General features: G+C 38.0%; 1 protein-coding gene and 1 long non-coding RNA gene across 2 annotated transcripts; one reads left to right on the forward strand and one right to left on the reverse strand.

Annotated features, from left to right (window-relative positions):
* Positions 1-525: 525 nt before the first annotated feature.
* On the forward strand, positions 526-21329 carry LOC132027905 (uncharacterized). Its single transcript, XR_009407241.1, has 3 exons — positions 526-692; positions 14760-14850; positions 20899-21329. It is a non-coding gene; the product is annotated as an uncharacterized LOC132027905 (long non-coding RNA).
* C12H5orf46 (chromosome 12 C5orf46 homolog) lies at positions 1434-10846 on the reverse strand. Its single transcript, XM_059416618.1, has 4 exons — positions 10777-10846; positions 6148-6156; positions 5846-5981; positions 1434-1482 (listed from the first exon to the last, which is right to left on the reverse strand). Exons 1-4 carry the CDS (start codon positions 10844-10846, stop codon positions 1434-1436), a joined length of 264 nt encoding a protein of 87 aa, XP_059272601.1.
* Positions 21330-22288: the final 959 nt, after the last annotated feature.

Below are 22288 nucleotides of genomic sequence, written 5' to 3' on the forward strand. Positions count from 1 at the left end.
AGGTAACTGAATTAACCAAAGGGGTAGTGTTTTGTTTCCTTGGGCATCTGGAAGGCATGTGTAAGATCATATAGCTAACTCACTTTTTTCAACTGCCTCCTTCTACACTGTTCTTTGTTCTCCACTTGCACTGCTGCTTACGGATAGAATGCACACCCTGGGATCAGGCTGCCTGATTTCAAATCCTTTCCTCTTCTCTGACTAACTTGGCCATGTTAGTAACTTGGTCACATTCCTTACTTATAAGATTAAAAAAGAAGAATATCCTTTTCTCATAGTGATGTTAGAATGAAATTAGGTACTACATATATAGAACTTAGCTTAATGCTTAAAACAGAGTATGTACTCAGTTCATGCTAGCTGCTGATACAATAATTACATTCATAGCTATAACATTTCTGTTTTTATATTTCAATATCCATTCCCAGGAGAGACTAGAATAAGGAAATAGTGGCTGTTTCTGAGCACTCAAACTATATTGTTTGTAATTGTGCCTTATTTGTGATTTTGCTTTCCACAGTTCCAGTTACCCATAGTCAACTGAGGTCTGGAAGCAGATGATCCTTTTCCTGACATAATGTTATAGCATCAGTAATAGCCTGATGCTGTGTCACGGTGACTGTGTCATTCAAGTCGCTTCATCTCATCATGGAGACATTTTATCGTCTCACATCATCATAAGAAGAGGAAAGGTGAGTACAGTACAATAAGATATTCTGAGAGAGAGAGAGACCACATTTTAAAGAGCTTTTATTACATCATATTATTAAAATTCTTCTATTTTATTATTAGTTATCGTTGTTAATCTCTAACTGTGCCTAATTTGTAAATTAAACTTCATTATAGGTATGTATATATTGGAAAAAGCATGGTATATATGGGATTCTTACTGTTCACTGTGTCAGGCATCCTCTGGCCTCTTGGAATGTATCCCTCACAGATAAGCGGGGGACTGCTATAAATCCAACTATGTGGGATTAGAGAGTTTGTTAGTATTTTCTCCTGGAATTAGATTCAACAAATCTCAGTCTTCTCATGAGTAACTAACTGCACAATTACACGGGCCCTTCTACTCTAGTGCACACAGTCCCCTCATGTCTGCATATTCCCCTCATGCCAGGAACACAAAGCAAGGGAGCAGAGTTGTGGTAGGGCCAGGCCCTCTAACTCCCAGTGCTTGCGTGTTTCACCCCACAGTTGTGCCTCCTCTCTTCAGATAATCTGATTAGGTCAGGGACTTTACGATGATTGAAAAAAAAATGTATTTAAAATTAAGTTTAAGAAACTACAGTAGAAACAACAACAACAAAATATACCTTTTCTGCTTATAGGTAGGCAGAGGGGTGCCCAAATTAAATAAAATAAGACCCCCTTTTTTATTCAGTATGCTGTTATTTTAGTTGTAAATTATAAGTTAAAATCACCTGGGAAAGTCACTTTGCTGAATGTTTTCCTTGTTTATCATCAAATTCCATAAATTCTCTTGAAAAGAAAAAAATAAAGAGAAAAAAAAATGAATTATGACTGAGATTGAATAAGAATGTTAGAATGATCATTAGGGTGTCTTAAATTGTTTGAGCCACAATTTTCTTCCACAGATTTTCCTATGTCATAAATAAATAAATAAGATTTAAGACTTCCACAACAATTTATAGTTGTAAGCTATTTATGCACAATTCTCTCTTTTGAATCTGCCAACAAATCTATTCATTAGGTGTCCATTCATACACAAACTGTATAAGACAGTAATTTGGTATATTCTTTTTAGTAATATAACCCCAGTAATATATCCCACCTGGCAAATAGTATAAATTAATAAAAGTTTGAATTAAATAAATAATAAATGAATGAATAATTTTTTTCTTTTTATGGATGAAGAAACTTTTTAAAGCTCAAAGAGATTAAACAACCTGTCTAAATCACATAGCAAAGTCTAAAACTGAGAGCTCTAGAGTCAGGAATTAATACTAGAAGCACTGTACCATTCAAGGAAAGGGGTACATGGTACATGTTAGCTATAGGAAAGGTAAAATGATTAAAAATGTGACCTGTAAGAAGTTTATAGTCTAGTGCAGAAAATAAACACAATCAGATTCATGTAATTTAAAACAGTGAACAAGTAATTTAAAACAATGAGGGGGAAATAAAATTGATGTGAAGGTTATTCCAAAGTATTATGAAATCCAGAGTATGAATACCTGTGTTTTGTAATCATAGGGCTCTGTGATGTCTTCACAGAGCTTTGTGATGTCTTCACAGAGCTTAGCTTTGAATTGGATGTCTTCACAGAGCTTAGCTTTGAATTGGACTTTAGAAAATGATTAAACTTGCTAGGTAGACCTTGCTGGCAGAGAGAAGAGCCATGTGCAAAGACGTTGGGCATTATACAAACATGACCAGTTCTGAAACAAATCATTCGTTATTGGGGCATCAGGTGTTTGATGTTAGGAGTGAGATACATGATTGAAAGATACATAAGCTTCAGGAAAGAACATTTAACATCAGCCAAATGCATTTGTTCTGATTTTGTAGGCTATGGAAATTCACAAAAGGTTTTCAAGCATGGCAGTAACACAACCCAACTTGTGTTTTTGTTATATAACTCTGAGAGAAAGAGGATGGTTTGAAGGGAGGCAGACAGAAACAGTGAACTAATCATAAATCTAATAAAAAGAGTTCAGGAAAGAAGTAACAAAGGACTCTGCTAGGCCAGCTAGCCAGTGGAGTTGAAGAAAAGCAATGATACAGGAAAAAAAATTAGAGGTAGAATATTCTTCAATTCAAGGATGGTGGTAACAAGCAGAAAAAATCCAAGAAGACCCTGAGGTTTTTGGATTCTGGGTGGGTGGAGATGTGATTCCTGAAATAAGGAACATGGGAGGAGGAACAGGTTTGTGGGATGTTGGGTTTGGGTTTAGACCAGTTAAATTTCAGTTATTGGTAGAAAACCTAGGTGAAATTTTCTAGCAAGCAATTAATTATTTCATTCTGAAGCTCAATAAAAAGAACACAATAGACATCTGATTCTGGAAGTCACTGGATCATAAGTCAAATAAAAAGAAGAATAAAGAATGGCTAGACGCAGGGAAAGAGCCAGGAAAATGTCATGTCCTGGAAATTCAGCAGGTAAGGGGAAATTCACAAGGATTGGAACCTTCTTGAGGGGTCAGAGAGATTAAGAATATATATATTTTTCCAAACAATGGTGACCAGAATTCAGTTCACACAGCTCTAAAGTAATTCAGAATGGAGGAAGTGAGCTCTTCTATTCAGTGTCCTGAAAGTACATATCTAGCATTTATTATGTGCCTGACACAGTACTTAGGCATCAGATATATTGGAGTAAATAAAGAAAATTCTCATCTTTATGAAGTTCCCTCATTCCTGTCGTTCTCACTAATCAAAGCTCATTTCATCTTTTAAGGCCCAGATTGCATCTCACCCTTGCTATAAATACTCCCTTAAGCATCCTGGTGTCAGTCACAGCTCCATTCTCCAGAAATCACCTGTGTTGTTTTACTGACATTTATCTTAGCATATTAGTCATCATGGCATTTGGTATGTCGTCTTACCATAAGGACTGCAAATCTTTGAGAAGGTTTTACATTTTAGATTTTTCCTTCACAATTTCTGTCCCAACTTTGGTATATACTAATGTACTTAGAAACACTTCTTGATGGTCTTCTCCCATTCCCCATCCCCATTATATTTATGGTCTTCCCTTGGACAGAGAAAGGACAGCTAGATTTTTCCCTTGAGCAAGGACTGCTGTATCTTGCAACAAATATCCCTCAAGATTTCTCAGTCATATTGCAGTAATGGGTTTTAGATCTGATCTTTAAGATATATTTCTTTAATTAATCAGTCCAACAATTATTTGCTGAGTGTCTCATTCAGTCTATAAGGTATGTGTTAGAGCGATGAGCTAGATAGATCTGGTCTCTGATATAGCTACATGACTACAAATAAATAAAAATATTATAATGACACTATGACAAGGTAAAGTAAGAGAGAAGAACAAGGGAATGAAAGAAGGTAGTGTGAGTAAGAGTGGTTATACAACTGTTTTCTGAGGAGGTGACTTTTAGATGAGCTGCAAGATAAAGCACTAGCCACGAAAGAAGGAGCATTTTAGGAAATGAAAGCAAGAGAGCCTTTGATGGTTTTAAGTTCCAGAAACAGAAAGAACATCATTTACTTGGGAAAAAATGAGAAAAAGTGGAAATAGTTGAAGTCAAGGTGCCATTCCTGAACCCAGAGCTGACAGCAATTGTCTTGTATTTCAGATAATAAGTTTTCAGAGTTAACAGAGGCGCGGGGGTGTGGGTGTGTGCTATTTTATGTCTGGAGAATTCCCCAAGGAAGGAATAAAAAGAAATACTATTGCTTCAACTCCTTGCATTGCTATTGTCATGCTTTGTACAGTATGAATTCAACCAGAGTGTAATGTGTACTTTGTACATGATGGGTGTTACTCTTGCTTCCTTGTCAGTTTCCTCCTTGTTTATATTAACAATCACTGAAACTCAACAGTTGCAAAAGACAACCACAATAGGAAAAATAACAATACAAAAATAAACATCTGTGAGTTTCAATAATTTGTGCATGTGGATGGTATGCAGAATCCTGCCCATCACGTGATAATATATTGATTTAAGCAAATCAAAGATTACAACATGGCCCCTGATTACTTCTCTGTAGAAGTGTTTCTTAATCTGTTATTGGTCATAGACCCTATTGAGAATCAAAAAAAAAAGTCAGAAACATCCCCCCCCACTCAAATGCTAAAATAAGATGCACATTTACACAAAATAAAAAGTTAAAGGATATGTGGACCTTTAAGTCAAGGCCATGTAGTGTAGAGCATCTAATCAGGGGCTATCAAAATTGTTGGGATATCAGAATTACCAGCAAGCTTGTTAAGAAGCACACCCTTAGCTTTGACACAAGATGGGATGAAGGAAACTTCATTTTGTATAAATTATCCAGGAATTCTAGACCACACTTCATCAAACTGGGCTTTGGGGTTTATGAAGGAGAGAATTAGAGATAGGGGCTCAGTGAAGTGGGATTGAAAGCACCTGGAAATTCAGAACAAATTGGATCCTGGAGAGCTGAAAGTAGGAATTACTGTGGTTTGAGTGAGAACAGGGTGAAGTAAAGTTGAAAATCTGAGCTAGGTAGATTGGAGTAAGATGTGTTATGTGTTGGATACAGTGGCTTGGAAGCATGTAAAGAACTCTGGGAAGATTCTGGGTATATGCTCAGCCACCATGGCAGTTCCTCATGACCAACACTCATATGAGAGGTTTTCTAGATTGTCTCTGAGGAAATAATCAGCTACTCTCTTTGCTAACCCTCTTGAGTTTCTCAAACTAGGAAATAAAGGGAGGACTCATCAAACCTCTCATTAGTGAACATATCACTACCCACCACCTTCAAAGAATTACAATGCCTGTATTGGATGGGTCCTTTATTCTTTTAACTTTCCAGATGAGGAAACTGAGGCATTCAGAGAAGGAGGGACTTGTTCAAGGTCACCCAGTCAAGTAGCACATGTGGGAAGACCAGAACCTGGCCTTCTGTTCCCTGGTCTGGTGCTCTTCCTCCATTCTCCTTGGTCCTGAGATAAAAAATACTTTATGGAACCACTTGTTGGCAATGTGCACACTCCAAAAGAGTTTAGGAAAATTCAGTCAGATGCAAATATAGCTTAAGGTCAGACAATACTTTTCAACTCAAATAATATATTGTCATGCACAGTTCTGTTTCTCATTCATTTTAATACAATGTGGTTATTACCAACAGCAAACTGGACAAAAACAAGGTTTGTCTCAGGGCTTACGTGCTCCTGGTCATGGAGCGGAGGATGAACTCCACTGCATTCTCAATGATCTCTGTGCCCAAGATGTTTAGGAATTTGGGGAATTCTGGCTCTGGGTTTTTGTCCGAGCCTTCTGGCTTGTCATCTGGTTTGTCATCTGAAAAACAGAACAGAATCTCAGGTGATTCTCAGCCATAAGAAAGGGAAGACTCTTTTCTTTGAAGGGAGCTCCTGGACCACTTTGTATCTCCCCTCACTAATTATACAGCCTGGTACAGTTATATTTATAGAACATTTAATGCCTTCCTGGACAAAGCCTTCACATGCATCATCTCACTTATTCCTAAAAACAACATATATTAATACTTAGGTAGACATAGATTTCCTTTCTGGATAGAGAAAATTGAAACTCACTGAAGTTAAGTAAATTGTCCAGAGTAAAGCAGCTAGTAAATGCCAGTACTAGGATTGAAATATAGGATGTCCTCCTCCTTTTTAAAAAGATTTATTGATTTTAGAGAGAGACAGGGTGTGCAAGTGGGTGGAGGGAGGGGGCGGAAGGACAGAGAGTCTTCAGTAGACTCTGCACTGAGTGAGGAGCCAGATTCCATGAGCCTGAGATCATGACTTGAGCCAAAAATTAAGAATCAGACATTTAATGGACTGAGCCAGCCAGGTACCCCCAGAATGCCCATTTTAATATCATTTTCTCCATGCAATCCCTGGCCTGTGGTAATGATAATAATGACATAATAATGGGTAGCCTTTGTTAAGGATAGACCTATGACAGATGATCCACATGCATTATCACATCATTTTATTCTCAACAGCAGCACTGTGAAGTAGGCAAAACTATTATCTCAAGCTAAAGGTCAAGAAGGTAAAGTTGAGAGAACTTTAGGAGCTAATTCAAAGCACAGAGTTAGTGAGTGGCCAAAATAGAATTCAGTCCCAAGTCCTCCTGGCATTAAAATCTAGATCCAAAAGCACTCTCTGCTGAACTGCTTAGCCTTGTTTCCACCCCCCACCCCCATGGAAATACCTTTATTTCTTTATAGTCTCTAAATTTTTCTACAACAAACATATTTATAAGAATACTTATAAAATACAAATATCATCAACAGCAACAAAAATGTGCTGTAGTGGCCTTTGACAAAAAAAATTATGCTCTAACCACAAGTGTGTCATAAGATTGAAAGTAGTATAATAAGGATGATGACAAGGAGAAATTCTATCACTTGTACCTGATTTGATATTTCTGTAAATAATGACTTTACAAATACCAAGTGATTTTACCCTTGTCCATTTTTATGGGGTGTATAGTTCTTACCCCACTGGACTAAGAAACTGAAAAGATTGAGTGACTTGCAGGAGATCTCACAAATAGCAAGAGAGGATGGAATTCTAAATTTAGTCTTCTTACTCTTAACTTTTAGTCAAGTGCCCTTTGGAATGAGGACTAAGGATCCAGGGAGTGAGGCTGGGACATGCAAGGTCCCTTGTCGGGGGGGCGGAGGTTGGCTTTGCTTTGTACTCTAAATTGTTTAGGAGATTAAAGGTAAGGGAGCGGGGGGGGGGGTGCCAGGCTCAGTGGGTTAAAGCCCCTGCCTTGGGCTCAGGTCATGATCCTGGGGTCTTGGGATCAAGCCCCCGCATTGGGCTCTCTGCTCAGCAGGGAGCCTGCTTCCCCCTCTCTGCCTGCCTCTCTGCTTACTTGTGATCTCTGTCTGTCAAATAAATAAATAAAATCTTAAAAAAAAAAAAAAGTAAGGGAGGAGTGTCAGCAGCTTCATGTGGCCTCCTCCCTGGACTCTGGTGCTTGGATAAAGTGGGACCTTTATCTTTCCGTTTTACTGTAGCCTCACAAGTAGTGTCACAGATTTAGTAAATAAAAATTTAGGATACCCAAGTAAAATTAAATGTTGGAAAAAGAGCAAATACTTTTTTTGGTGTAAGAATGACCATGCAATATTTAGGTCATATTTAAACTAAGAAATTACTCGTTGTTCATCTGAAATTAAAATTTAACTAGGTATCCTGTATTTCATTTGGTAACCCCACCATAAGTTTTGACTCAAAAAGTCCCAACATCTAGACCCTGTTTCCCATGACTCTGAATGAGGGAGGTGTAACTAGCTTTTTGTATGGAGACTGTCAAAAATTGCATTAGAAGCTTTGCATCTATATTATATCCTAAAATAGAAACTCTTAGTCAAAAAATGTGGCTTCCAATTCTGTAAGCATTTGTGGTTTACTGTGCCACAACATAAGATTTGGTAGGAGCACCAGTCTAGGACCTTAACCAAAATCAGTGTACTCATCACCAAGTATTTGTTCCTTTAGCTGTTAGTGTTTGCATCCAGCAAGTGTTTTTTGAGCCTACCATTATGTACATAGTATATGCTAAGAGTTAGGGTATGAACAAACATATAAAGACATGATCCTTTCATGGATCGCCACCACAGGGACCAGAATTGCTGTGTTTTCATCAAAGGAAGAAGGAAGGAGAATGGAAATTTGTGATGTGCCTGTTGAGCAGGTACTGGGATACTTTTTACATGACATGCTTTTATCTTTATTTAGTTCAGTGAAGATACTGTGGTTTTATAGGAGAGAGAACATGTGTTCAGAGAAATTAAATGACTCACATAAAATCACACCTCTAGAATCTGGCTGAGCCAGGGTTTGAGCCTAAATTGCATTATCTACATGATATAATACTATCTTCAAGCAGTTTTCCCCTGAAGACATTTACCAGGTACAAAAACAGCAATTTCTTGCATGAAAGGTGGGTCCTTTTTCCTATGTTGCTCTATGCATAATTGCGTTGGCACATTAATTTTACTGACCTTTAATTTTAATATGATTACTAAATGCTAGCTTTTCATTATACAAAGAGCCCTTTTTCAGAGTATGTGTGAAGACTGGATCTTTGGCTCTAGGCCTTGGACTACAGCTATATTAAGAGGTTTTAGAATATGGAGGACCATATGTTTTGGAATCCTATATACCTGAGTTTGGTTCCTGTCTTCAGCAAAAAATCCACCACATAACCTTGCACACAATGCTTAACCACTCTGTCTCAGTTACTCCATTGTATTATTGTCAGGATTGAGAGGTATTTTATATATATTTCATATATGTCATATATGTGTTTCAATATAAATGCATATATCCATATCATACACACATACACATACACACACGTGTGTTCATCTGAAACATCTGAAACGTGTGTGTGTGTGTGTGTGTGTGTGTGTGTGTATGCCACTTATCACAATACCAGGTCAAAGTAAACCTACAATAAATGCTTGCTGCATTACTCTGGATATATATCCATAATAATGAAGATACATAAACACACACACACACATAATATATTCATAGTAATAGTAGCAAAACAATTTATAGTAGCTTTTTCTCTGTTTTAAGATATTGTGAAACTTTAAAAATGTGATTAAAATATTAAGGCATTTGAAAATGTTGAGAAACAGAAAAAGAAATATAAATAATAAAAATTAAGAAGTCTGACATACTAGAAACAAATTATCAAAGCCAATAGTTGAATATTTTTTCTTTTCAAATATACTGTGGACTAGCCTTTATTTACATTAAGTACTTTGTTGAGTTTTTCAGTTAATGTTATATAATAAAGTTCAGAAAAAGTACATTACTGCTGATATTTGTATAGTGTTTATAGTTTACAAAGTGATGACAGAGGCATATTCATTTGACCTGGTGAAGTTGATTGTTATCACATTTTATAGATGAAGAAACTTGAGATTCGAGGCAGTGAACTGATTTAACCAGTTTCAGAGTTCATGAGAGACAGAGCTTCAGCCTGGTCCTTAGCATATAAATCTCATCTTTCACTTTACTGTGGTGGTGACTCTCGAGGAGTTGATGGACACAATAGTGTCTGAGGCCATCTCTATAGCAGTTCTGTTAGGATATCTGCCTATATGTTCTGCTGGTGGACAGTGGGTGGCTGATGGTGTTGAGTTCTGCCAAGTTCTAGTTAGAACATTTCAAAAGGCTCTGGTACTAAATTATTTCCACTGGCTGTGTTTTCTGACCTATCCTTCTGAATAAAGACAAGTCAAGAGCTCTCCATCTTCTGCAGGCCAAAAATAAATTAATTAGGGAGACTCTTAAAGGTGCCTTGTGGTACCCTATTTGCTTGGGACAGACCCGAAAGAAGTAGGTGCTTAATCATAGTGGTCAGTCTCAAGGGACCTGGGGTCTCAGTTCCAGATATGCCTCTTCTACCTGTGTCTTTGCCCAAGTAACTTTCCTTCTGCAAGCTCTGCTTGTTAACCTGCCGAGAGGGAAATAGATAAAAGTTTGAATGTTTACTTAAAAGGATTATTATGAGAATCAAGTAAGATAATACGTGACAACAATAACAGTTAATATTTATTGGTGCTTATTAAGGACCAGACTTTTGTCTCTTATTCAGTTTACTCCATTTTTATGTTAACTTTATGAGAAGGTTAGCTGTTGATACTCCCTTTAACATGTGAGACCCAGAGAGGTGAAATAACATGCCTGAAGTCACATTCCTGATCAGTGGACAGCCAGGCCTAGGAGTCTTATTCCAGGGTATATATCCTTTACCTTTGAATATTATTAGTTCGAATGATTAAAAAAAAATCCCCCCATCAAGAAATCTGTAATATAATAGTTTCACTGTATTGCATCAATAATATAAAAAAAATCATCCCAAACTTCATACATTCACTGAGGATAGAGGGTACAACTGAAGCACATTAGTCTAAAAATCCTTTTTTTGTTGTTGGATCTGCCTCTTGGCCCTTAGTCCAGTGCTCTTTCTGCACTGCCCAAAGCCCCCTTCCTCTCTTTCCCCTTTATGTTCTGGATCAGCGCCACCACCTCCCTCCACTCCTGGTGGACTACCACACATTGCATGAGCTGCATTGAGGAGCACTTACCGGCCTGGCAAGTCAGGATGAGGGCGAGTAGTCCCAGGACAATTGTCAGCCGCAGCACAGAGACAGCCATGCCTGCAGCACTGGGCATCGGTGCAGATCACCTGTTTGGATGCACCCAGAGACTTGCCCCATTTATAAGGCATTTATAGGTGACATCATCTGCAATGGAATTAGGTTGTTGCACAAGATATCTGCACAGTTTGCGCTTGGATTTCTACTAATGAAGCCTGCCCTATCTTTTAAACCCAAAGTTTTTCATATAGGGAAAGAAAAACCCTGTCAGTGTTTCTAATGTGTATTTTATAAACAGCACTGGAGTAACTCTTTTACAGGTGGTGCCAATGCTTGCATTGATGATTTGTTGGATATGAGGCAGAATTACTATGCAGGGCCAAGGAGCAGGTGATAAATCAGATTGGTGAGGTGTGCCTCCTCCCCTCCCTGTGTACTCTGCTTGTTTTTCCATGCTCTGAACTCATTACTTGTCCCCACATGGGCATGCCCAGTCACACCCTCATGCCCTTAGCTCATGCTCTTTATTTTTCCCAGGATACCCTCCCCATTATCTCCCCTTAGAACCTTCCTCTTATTCCTCAGGTTCAGGTTCAAATGCCCCCTTCCCTGTGAAACCTTCCTGATGATGATCCCCCCCCCCCCCACTCCAAACAATTGCTCTGTTGTCTGCCTTCTGGAACCCTGCCATATTGTTTGAGAACAAAGTTCTTGAAGAGCTCTTTTTTCCTTTAGCTCATGGATCTGTTAAGGGCAGAGTGTTTTGTTTACTACTGAATCTTCAAGGAGCTTAGTATGGCTCTCCTAACTGTTCTCAGCTTTGACTTCCTGTTCTTGGGAATCTTGTCCTGGTTCTTCCTGGAAGAGGTAGATGCTCCGCTATGTGCCTGATAAGTGTGCGTTTAAATGTCTCTACCAACACACTGTAGGTACCTTAAGGGCAAGACTGTCTTTCTCAGAGTTGAATACATGTTACTCAAGGCAAGTAGCAAACATTAAAAAAAGAAAAGAAAAATAAATTTTTATAGTCGTTAAAAAGGAATATTGGGGTTGAGATGCTGCTATGTATCTCATGGGTAAAATATATTTCCTCTTGAATACAAACACTTAAGGGGATAAATTTTAGTTCAAGTCTATATGATATTGGTTATCCTGATAACTGCTACAAATTTAGTTAAGACTTTAGTTCCTAAACTTACAGATTGGCCAAATATATACACTGTGAGTATCAGAGGGCCCTGTTGTATTAATTGAGGTATGGAAATAGGAGACTTATCTGGTGTCACAGAGCCAGGACATGGCTCTCTAACTCAGGTTAGTACTTCTAAATACGAAACTGCACTTGAAAGCCATCAAGCACCTCTGCTTGGACACTTCCAGGTCTTCTCTCCAATTCCAACCTATTTTCTTCTTCTCCTCCTCCTTTCCTCCTCCTCCTTCCCCTCCCACAGCCCTCTCCCTCCTCTTCCTATTCCTTCTTCGTTGTCATCTTCTTCATTGTTGTCTTCCTTTTCTTCATCTCCTTCTTCTTTGTCTCCTTCTCCTCCTCCTCCTCCTCGTTTTAAGAGAAAGTTGGGAAAAAGTTGAGAGGAGCAGAGGGAAAAAGAGAATCTTAAGTAGTCACCAAGTCCAGCACAGAGCCTGGTGTGGGGCTCAGTCTCAGAACCCTGAGATCATGACCTGAGCCAAAATCAAGAATCAGACGCTTAACCAACTAAGCTGCCCAGGTGCCCCCACGCCAATCTATCTTTTTAAGAAGACCCTGATCCTGTTACTCCTATACAAAGGGTTGTGATCTGGAGATAGTTGTCCATAGTAGGAAGCTTTCAATGAATTAGATTGATACCATCAGGGTCACTGTTTGGGAGAGCACTGTGCTTGTCCTTTGATCTTAGTGGGAAAATAACAGTCAAGTTTCTTCTTTTAGCCAGGCCATGGTCCCTGATTTGCATGGGAAAGTACCTTCTATTTTGTATGAGCTTTGAGCCTTCAGGGGACTCTAATTCACCATAAAAATGCTGTTCAGGCAAGCAAAGACTCTAATATTGCAGCCTGGGGAGAGGCCCCTTGGCTTCTCAAAGATACCAGTTAAATGGGGCATGCAGACAAATTCCTGAATCTGCTTTCACTGGTCTGGTATCACAGAAGTAACACCACTTTGAGGGGTCAGGATAGCTGGATTCTCTTCCTGTCAGTAGCACTGACTCATTGTATGACCCTGATTAAATACTCTCTAGCCCTGATGCTCAGTTTTCTGTGTTTACTTTATTTTTATCTGTTCTTTTCTGTTGGTTTATTCCTTTTAGCTTCAGATTTCAGTTAAAAATGCCTCTTTTCGGAGGAAAACTATGACTCTCTAATGTAACTCAGATCCCTTTATTATCTTTTGTATACTCTGTAGTCTTCCCTCTTAGCATTTATTTAATTATTTAATTATTTATTTATTTATTTTAAAGATTTTATTTATTTATTTGACAGAGAGAAATCACAAGTAGTTGGAGAGGCAGGCAGAGAGAGAGAGAGGAGGAAGCAGGCTCCCCGCCGAGCAGAGAGCCCCATGCAGGACTCGATCCCAGGACCTTGAGACCATGACCTGAGCCGAAGGCAGAGGCCCAACCCACTGAGCCACCCAGGCACCCCTTTGCTGGACAAACTCTTTTTATTTTTATTTTATTTATTTATTTATTTATTTATTTATTGTGTAAAGATTTTATTTATTTATTTGACAGAGAGAGATTACAAGCAGGCAGAGAGGCAGGTAAAGAGAGAGAGGAGGAAGCAGGCTCCCTGCTGAGCAGAGAGCCCGATGCGGGACTCGATCCCAGGACCCTGAGATCATGACCCGAGCCGAAGGCAGCGGCTTAACCCACTGAGCCACCCAGGCGCCCCCCCTCTTAGCATTTAAATACTAATTTTTGTTTCATTACTCAACATCTTTCTTCCAGAGATGTTAAAATCCAGGATGGAAGGATTCTGGTCTTTGTTGTTTGCTGAGATAGCTCTGGTTTCCAAAATAGTGCATGTAGAAGATACAGAAAAAATACATACCAAATAAATGAATAATTTTGAGAAAAGAAGTCTGGTCTTGTTTGATAGTTCTATCAGTTAATACCTGTGATGCTGGCAAATGACTGATGCCACACTCTTGGGTTCCTCATCTGTAAAACTGGGCTATATTATAATTTCCTGCCTACTTGTCTACAGTATTTAAGGATATAAGAGATAACAGATAGAATAACTGATAAGCTGTAAAGAATATTTATTTGTTTTCCCAGTTTCATTGAGAGATACTTGACATACATCACTATATCAGTTCAAGGCATAAAGCATGATGTTTTGATTTACATGTATTGTGAAATGCTTACTATAAAAGGTTTAGTTGACCTAAATCTTCTCAAATAGATACAATATAAAGAAAAGAAAAAGTATAAAAATTTTTTCCTTGTGATACTCTTAGGATTTTTTTCTCTTAACAACTTTCCTATGGATCATATAAAGGGTGGTTAGAGTCCTATACTCTAGTAACTCATAAATAGGAGTTTGTACCTTTTGGCCGCCTTCCTCCAATTTCCCCTCTCCTCATCCTCTGCCTCTGGTAACTGTTAAGTCTGATCTCATTTCCTATGAGTTTGGTTTTTTATTGTTCTTTTAAAAAATTCCACATGTAAGTGAGATCATGCAATATTTATCTTTCTGACTTACTTGACTTAGCATAATGCCTTCAAGGTCCATCCATGTTGTTACAACTGGTCAGGTTTCCTTGTTCTTTTTTATGGCTTAATAATATTCCACCGTGTGTGTGTGTGTGTGTGTGTGTGTGTGTGTGTGTGTGTGTGTAAAATAATCTCTTTATTCATTCATTCACTGATGGCCAGTTAGGTTGTTTCTGTGTCTTGGCTGTTGTAAATAAAGAGCCTTTATTAAGCTGTGACTTATCCCCCATTGACATAAGCCAATGAATTTGCCTTTAGGTGGAGGAGAAACTGAGATTATGTAAGATGGCTTTATCCAAGCCGAGAAGAGGAAGATAGGGACCTTCTCTTGGAATATCATTCTAATGTGGTAAGAAGATACGAGAATGAAAGGAATGTGGGACTCTTTAATTCCTATGGACATTTGCATGCATAAATGATAGTCACCAGAGTTCTTGATATAGGAAAGAATTGCAGTCTGGGTTGAAATCTCACAGAAGGATTTTGATGTATGTGTTACTGGTTAAGCATGGGCTTTGGGATCAGACAGACATGGGTTTAGTTTCAGATTTGCCACTTACAAGTTATTTGACCTTGTCACCTTAGAAATATTTCCTAATCTCATTATGCTTTGGATCCAATATCTACAAAATAGAAATAATGGTATCTCTCAGGGTTGTTACAAGTATTGGATGGGAAAATAAATACATACAGTTAGCACAATGCCTTGAGCACGCTAAGTGAAAAATAAGTGGTGGACTAATCATTCTATTCCATTCTACCCTACCCTATCCTATTATTCTACCCTGTCCTATCCAGTTCTGTCCTATGCTCTTCTCTCTTGTCTTGTCCTATCCTGTTCTACCTTGGGTTGTCTGAGAAATTAAGTTGTTGGAGAAATTAAGTGATTTGTCCAGGCTTGCAAATCATGTATGAGACATAGGAAGGAATCAAACTCAAGGCTGTGTGATTTCAAAGTTTGCACTTTTAACTATTATGTTGTACTGGTATGTGCTTTGGGTCACAGACTGGCAAAAATCCTAGGTCAAACGAAACTTGCACTCATTAGCCTGCTTGCACACGGATCCTTCTGTGTCTGCTTTGTTTTTCCCATTGGTCTGTAGGTTTTCCACTGACTCCTGAATGAAGATCTGACCCACCTTATTCACCTTTATTGTAGCTCAGTTTGATGTATCAGAGGTGCAGGATATGGAGTGTCTTAATCCTTGCAGAAAGTAAACCAGAGATAGGGTTATAGAGTAAAACACAAGATGTTCAATTAAATTTGAATCTCAGATAAACACTGAATAATTTTTTTCATGTAAGTATGTCCCAAGTATTTCACGGGATGAACTTATCCTAAAAAATATTCGTTGTTCCGCTGAAATTTAAATTTAACCGAGTGTCCTATACTTGTATCTGCCCAATCTTGGCCGTCTCACAGGGGTAGGCACTCATGAGTGTTTTCTTGCATTTAACCCAAGATCAGAGAGTGACGACCAGGATAAGAGGGTCAAATAAATGATTAAAAGTTAGTACATGAGAAGTTAAAATCACATGTGGAAGGGGGAAATTAGAAGTTATTAAGGGGCCCAGCTCTTCTTTAATATCATGTCTGGGGCATTTATCTCCCCTGCGTTCCTCATAAGGAAATCATTAGCCTCTCTCTTGTTCTTGGTTCACTCTAGCTAAAGTATCAGACCAGCCCTGGAAGGAATGCCTCTGGCTTCAGAAAGGGCTCCTCTGGCCTTGGTGACCATTAATAAATTTATCAGGAGCATAAGGACTGACTAAGACATCAGGTACAATGCTGAGGAGTGACAATAGTCATGTCACCTTTCTGCATTGTACCTGATGTCTTAGTCAGTCCTTATGCTACTGATAAATTTATTAATTTCTTAGTCAATGGGCATTTGTTGAGCTTGTGCTATTTGCCAGGTGCTCTGCTAGGCATTAGGGACAAGTAAATGTAAAACACTAGTCCCTGACCTTACGTTTGTTGAGGAGGCAAATATATAACCAAATGATTACAGTTTAAATATGAGACATGCTAAGGGAGTTATGAACAGATTCCTGTGGGAGTGTATCATGTAGTGGTTAACATTGTCTCAAGAGACTATCATGGAAGTATCGTTTGGGGCCTTGAAAAATGGATCGGTGGGTGTTCACTATGCAAGGAAGTTGTGGAGAAGACACTTCATGTAGGAGAGATGACATCTACAAAAGCACAGAAGCATGGAAGAGTGTAACATATTTCTAGGAATGAACCTTCAGACTCTTGAGTGTTACTAGAAGTGAACATTGAAGTGAGTGAACTGAATCTTGAAGTTTGCTTTAATTAATTGAACATGCCAAGAAGAAATAATAGAGAAAGAGAGGGAAGGACCAAGAAGAGGAAACAACATTGGGAGGAGTAACAAATCACAAATCACTAAGTATTAAAGCTCATAGTTAGTTTTTCCTTTGTTTCTATTTCTCTATTATAATCTCAGAGAAGCACATGGCCATCCATCAATTATAAGAGTTAGAAATGCAAATTTGGGGGGCTAATAATACATTATATGTTAATAAAAAATTAAAAATTAATAAAAGAAATGCAAATTTTCTTTAAAAAAAAGATTTTATTTATTCATTTGAGAGAGAGAAAGAGGGAAAACATATTTGGGGGAAAGGGTCAGAAGAAGAAGCAGACTCCCCACTGAGCTGGGAGCCCCATGAGGGGCTTGATCCCAGGACCCTGAGATCATGACCTGAGCCAAAGGCTGACATTTAACTGACTGAGCCACCCAGGTGCCCCTAGAAATGCAGATTTTGTTTAACCCTTTTTTCACTCTGGAGCCCATTTCCTCACAAAGTCCTATCAATTCTCCTGTTAAATAGCCTTCACATTTATCAAATTCATAGTTTGCAAATTTGTCTTGACTGTTAAAACAACAACAACTTGTCTTCCTGATGTACACCTCTCCTGTCACCTCGACATTGCTGTCATTTTAATGTTTCTAAACATGATTTTGTTAATAACCTCTGTCATTTCCCTTCACTAAAAATTTCCATGACTCCTTACTGCATATGGATAAAGCCCTTCATATTTTATTTTCAATCAGTAGTTTTATTTTATCTTAGTATGGTATAGAAAGAGTCTTAGAGCACAGGTCTGCAGTCAGTTGGCCTGGATTTAATTTCTGACTTCATAAGGACTAGTATATACCTGGCAAGTACTGAAATGCTCACACTGATTGTTCATATCCAGTCCACTAAGGAGGATCAATCTCTGTACTTTCATTATGTAATTATTTATTATATACTATCTCTCCAGTTCCTAATAATGACTAGAGAACTTTACTTCTCCATCATGAATATGAAGATATCAAGAGTGTCAGCTTCATAAAATTTTTTATGACCATAAATGAGATCATGCTGTAAAGAGGTTAGCACAATGTGTGTCTAATACATGTTACTCTTTGCATTATAACTTCCTACCACTCTTGAAGAATACAGCTTCCCCTCTTGCCTTACCAGGCATATCTCCAGACTATTAGTTATTCCATCATTCCATTAATTTTACTTGGAATATCCAACTCCCACCAACTCATCCTTCAAATATTGCATCCTTCAGAAAACATTGTGACCACATCCTTGGACTAACCCATGGCAAAATTAATCACTTCTGCTGTGGACTCATTTGCACTTACCTCTATTACAGTATGCATTATTTTGAGTTGTAAGGTCATGTTTTATTTTTTTTATTTATATATTTTTTAATTTTTAATTTTTTATAAACATATATTTTTATCCCCAGGGGTACAGGTCTGTGAATTGCCAGGTTTACACACTTCACAGCACTCACCATAGCACATACCCTCCCCAATGTCCATAACCCCACCCCCCTTCTCCCAACACCCCTGCCCCCAGCAACCCTCAGTTTGTTTTGTGAGATTAAGAGTCACTTATGGTTTGTCTCCCTCCCAATCCCATCTTGTTTCATTTATTCTTCTCCTACCCACTTAAGCCCCCATGTTGCATCACCACTTCCTCATATCAGTGAGATCATATGATAGTTGTCTTTCTCTGCTTGACTTATTTCGCTAAGCATGATACGCTCTAGTTCCATCCATGTTGTCGCAAATGGCAAGATTTCATTTCTTTTGATGGCTGCATAGTATTCCATTGTGTATATATACCACATCTTCTTGATCCATTCATCTGTTGATGGACATCTAGGTTCTTTCCATAGTTTGGCTATTGTGGACATTGCTGCTATAAACATCCAGGTGCACGTGCCCCTTTGGATCACTACGTTTGTATCGTTAGGGTAAATACCCAGTAGTGCAATTGCTGGGTCATAGGGTAGTTCTATTTTCAACATTTTGAGGAACCTCCATGCTATTTTCCAGAGTGGTTGCACCAGCTTGCATTCCCACCAACAGTGTAGGAGGGTTCCCCTTTCTCCACATCCTCGCCAGCATCTGTCATTTCCTGACTTGTTGATTTTAGCCATTCTGACTGGTGTGAGGTGATATCTCATAGAAAGCCCAGAAATAGACTCTCAACTCTATGGTCAACTCATCTTCGACAAAGCAGGAAAGAATGTCCAATGGAAAAAAGACAGCCTCTTCAATAAATGGCGCTGGGAAAACTGGACAGCCACATGCAGAAAAATGAAATTGGACCATTTCCTTACACCACACACGAAAATAGACTCAAAATGGATGAAGGACCTCAATGTGCGAAAGGAATCCATCAAAATCCTTGAGGAGAACACAGGCAGCAACCTCCTCGACCTCAGCCGCAGCAACATCTTCCGCTGGTGAGTATGGAAAACAGTCTGGCAGTTCCTCAAATGGCTAAGCATGGTGTTACCATATGGCCAAGCACCTCCACCTTTACTCAGTAGGGTATGTTAAGACTGCAGGAATAAAGTGAAGAAACTCTCCACTATGTGCAGTTTTTCAAGGTGAAATAAAATTTTTGTCAAATCCCAGCAGTGAAAGGAAATGAGGAATGATGATTAATAACACTTGGATTCATAGGGTTTTTAATCATAAATTGTGTCCTCTCTGAAATAGGATACTTCCACTTGGAATTGCTCAAATGTGAACACTGATTTTTCCTCCTCACGGACAGAGCCAGAAGGGATGGGATATGAAAGGGAGCGCCACAGACTTCTCTTTGCAAGCTGCATCCTTTCAGAAAGTGGTTGTTTTTCTGTTTCCAGAATTGCTGTTCTTCTTCTCTTCGAATCTGCCGATGGATTTTCAGGTGTTTGCAATCTTTAGATAAGCTATCTAGCTGATCTCCGGCTAGCTGAAGTAGTCTCAGCCTGCTACTTCTTCGCCATCTTGACTTGGTCATGTTTTATTTTTGATACCTTCATTAAGTTACAGGCTCATCAAGCATGAGCCATACTTTATTTATCCTCAGATACTCTTTGCCTACCTGGCAAGTAGACAATGCTGAATAAGTGCAGTGGGTATTCAGTGGATGCTAATTAAATGTGTAAATAGCAATTGGGATTAGTAGCAGAGGATTCTAGATGCCCACTGGAATGAGAGCCAAAACTCAGGCCAAGAGATGAGGTATAAATAGAAAGATACCTAAGAGTCCAGTGGCTTTTGTTTTTCTAGCAGCTAGAGCTAAGGATGGAGACAACATTTCAGAATAGGTACTTACTTGGTCATGCCTCATTTTGGCACATGGGACAGAATGAAGGGAACTTAAAAAAAAATTAAGCATAAATTGATCACATGAAAATAGTAATTTTACCCTAAATTATAAAGACCCCAGCCTTAAATTCATAGTACAAATATTTCTATGTCATTCATATATAATTTATCCATGCCAGATAAGAGTATAATAACACTTAAATCACAGGGTTTTTCTGGGATCGCTGGGTTCAGGTTCTACGTCAGATTCCATGCTCAGCAGGAGTCTGCTTTTTCCTCCCCCTGCTCTTGTACTCTTGTGCTCTCTCTTTCTCTCTCTCTCCCTTCCCCAAAGAAATAAATAAAATCTTTTTTTAAGAAGTAGGTGAAAAGGAGGGGAAAGGAAAGAATAGAGGGAATAAAAAAAAAAAATCTAGCAACACTGTGGGTTTTAATGCAGTCACATCAATAATTGCATTAAATGTAAGCAATCTAAATACATCAATAAGGCAGAGATTGTCAGACTATACTATATATAGAAACTTATTTTAAATATGAAGACAAAAGTAAAAGAAAGTAAATGCAAAAATGTATATCATCAAACACTAATTAAAAAAAAACTTGGGGTTAAAAGAAACTAGAGATCAATCTACAGATTGATAGAACAAATAGAAAGTTAAGAAGGATACAGAAAACCTAAATAACCATATTAACCTAAATTACATTATAAAATACTCTACATCAAACAATGAAATACCCTTTCTTTTCTTTTGCAGAGGAAACATTATTCAAGATAGACTTTGCTAAATCATTAAATAAGCCTAATGCATTTAAGAAAAAAGAAGAAAGAAGAAAGAACAAAACAAAGAAAAAAAGAACAGAGTTTGAGGAGTCGTTCTACCTGATTTCAAGACTTCTGTAAAGCTCACCAACTAAGACAGTATTGTACTGGAGAAAGGATAAACATATTGGTGAAACAGAGTAGAGTCTAGAAGTATAGTCACACTTTTATGATCAACTGGTTTTCAACAAAGGTCGTTCAGTGGAGAAACAGTAGTCCTCTCAATATATGGTACTGAGACAATTGGACATCCACACTAAAAGAATAAATAAATTTTCATCTATACCTTATTCAGTATATTAATTAATTAAATTCAAAATATTTCAGAGAATCACATGTAAAAACATAAACTCTAAAATTTCTAGAAAAAATATAGAGAAAAGGCTTTATGTCCTTGGGTTAGATGAAGATTTCTTAGCTGTAACAACAACAACATGATCCAAATACACAAAAAGACACTATAGATAAAAAACAAAGACAAACCAGACAGAAGGAGAAAACTCACCTATCTATTGAAGGATTTATAGCCAGAATACATAAATTCTTTTCAAAACTAAGTAATAGGAAAATGACTTGATTGAAAGAAAAGGGCAAAAGATCTGAACATTTATTTCATCAAAGTAGGTGTGTGGTTGAAAAACACATAAAAAGAGATATTTTGTACCATTTGTCATCAGAGAAATACAAATTAAAAACCACAATGAGGTGTCACTACCCACTTATTGGAATCACTAAAATTAAAAAAGAAAAAGACAAAACTGATCATAGTAAGTGCTAGATAGACACAGATAAATTGGAACCCTCATGGGTTGCTGGGGGAAATGGGAAATGGGAAAACAGTTTGGCAGTTTCATATAAAATTAAATATATCCTTAACCATATGACCCAGCAGTCTTACTCCTAGATGTATAATCAAGTGAAATAAATTTTATGTTCAAAGAATAAAACATACATGCCAGTTTATAGTGGCTTTACTGGTAATGACCCAAAATGGAAATAATCCGCTGTTCAACCAGCAAATGGATAAACAAATGTGGTGAATCCACATAAAAAAGTACTTCTTAGCAAGATTTGTCACAAAGTGGTGATCATCAAGACAGTATGGTAAGCACATAGATCAGTGGAACAAAATAGAGAACCCAGAAATGGACCCTCAACTCTATGGTCAACTAATCTTCGACAAAGTAAGAAAAGAATGTCCAATGGAAAAAAAGACAGCCTCTTCAACAAATGGTGTTGGGAAAATTTGACAGCCACATGCAGAAAGATGAAACTGGACCATTTCCTTATACCACACACGTAAACAGACTCAAAATGGGTGAAGG

Source organism: Mustela nigripes, chromosome 12, assembly GCF_022355385.1.
Source record: "Mustela nigripes isolate SB6536 chromosome 12, MUSNIG.SB6536, whole genome shotgun sequence".
In the NCBI taxonomy this organism is placed as follows: domain Eukaryota; kingdom Metazoa; phylum Chordata; class Mammalia; order Carnivora; family Mustelidae; genus Mustela; species Mustela nigripes.

Bases quoted from the DNA above. Each gene is read 5' to 3' on its own strand.
- C12H5orf46 (XM_059416618.1), bottom strand. From the start codon at position 10,846: ATGGCTGTCTCTGTGCTGCGGCTGACAATTGTCCTGGGACTACTCGCC. The intron at 1,483-5,845 runs GTAAGCCCTGAG...TTTCTTTTCAAG, and splicing joins CGCTCCATGACCAGGAGCAC to AGAATTTATGGAATTTGATG.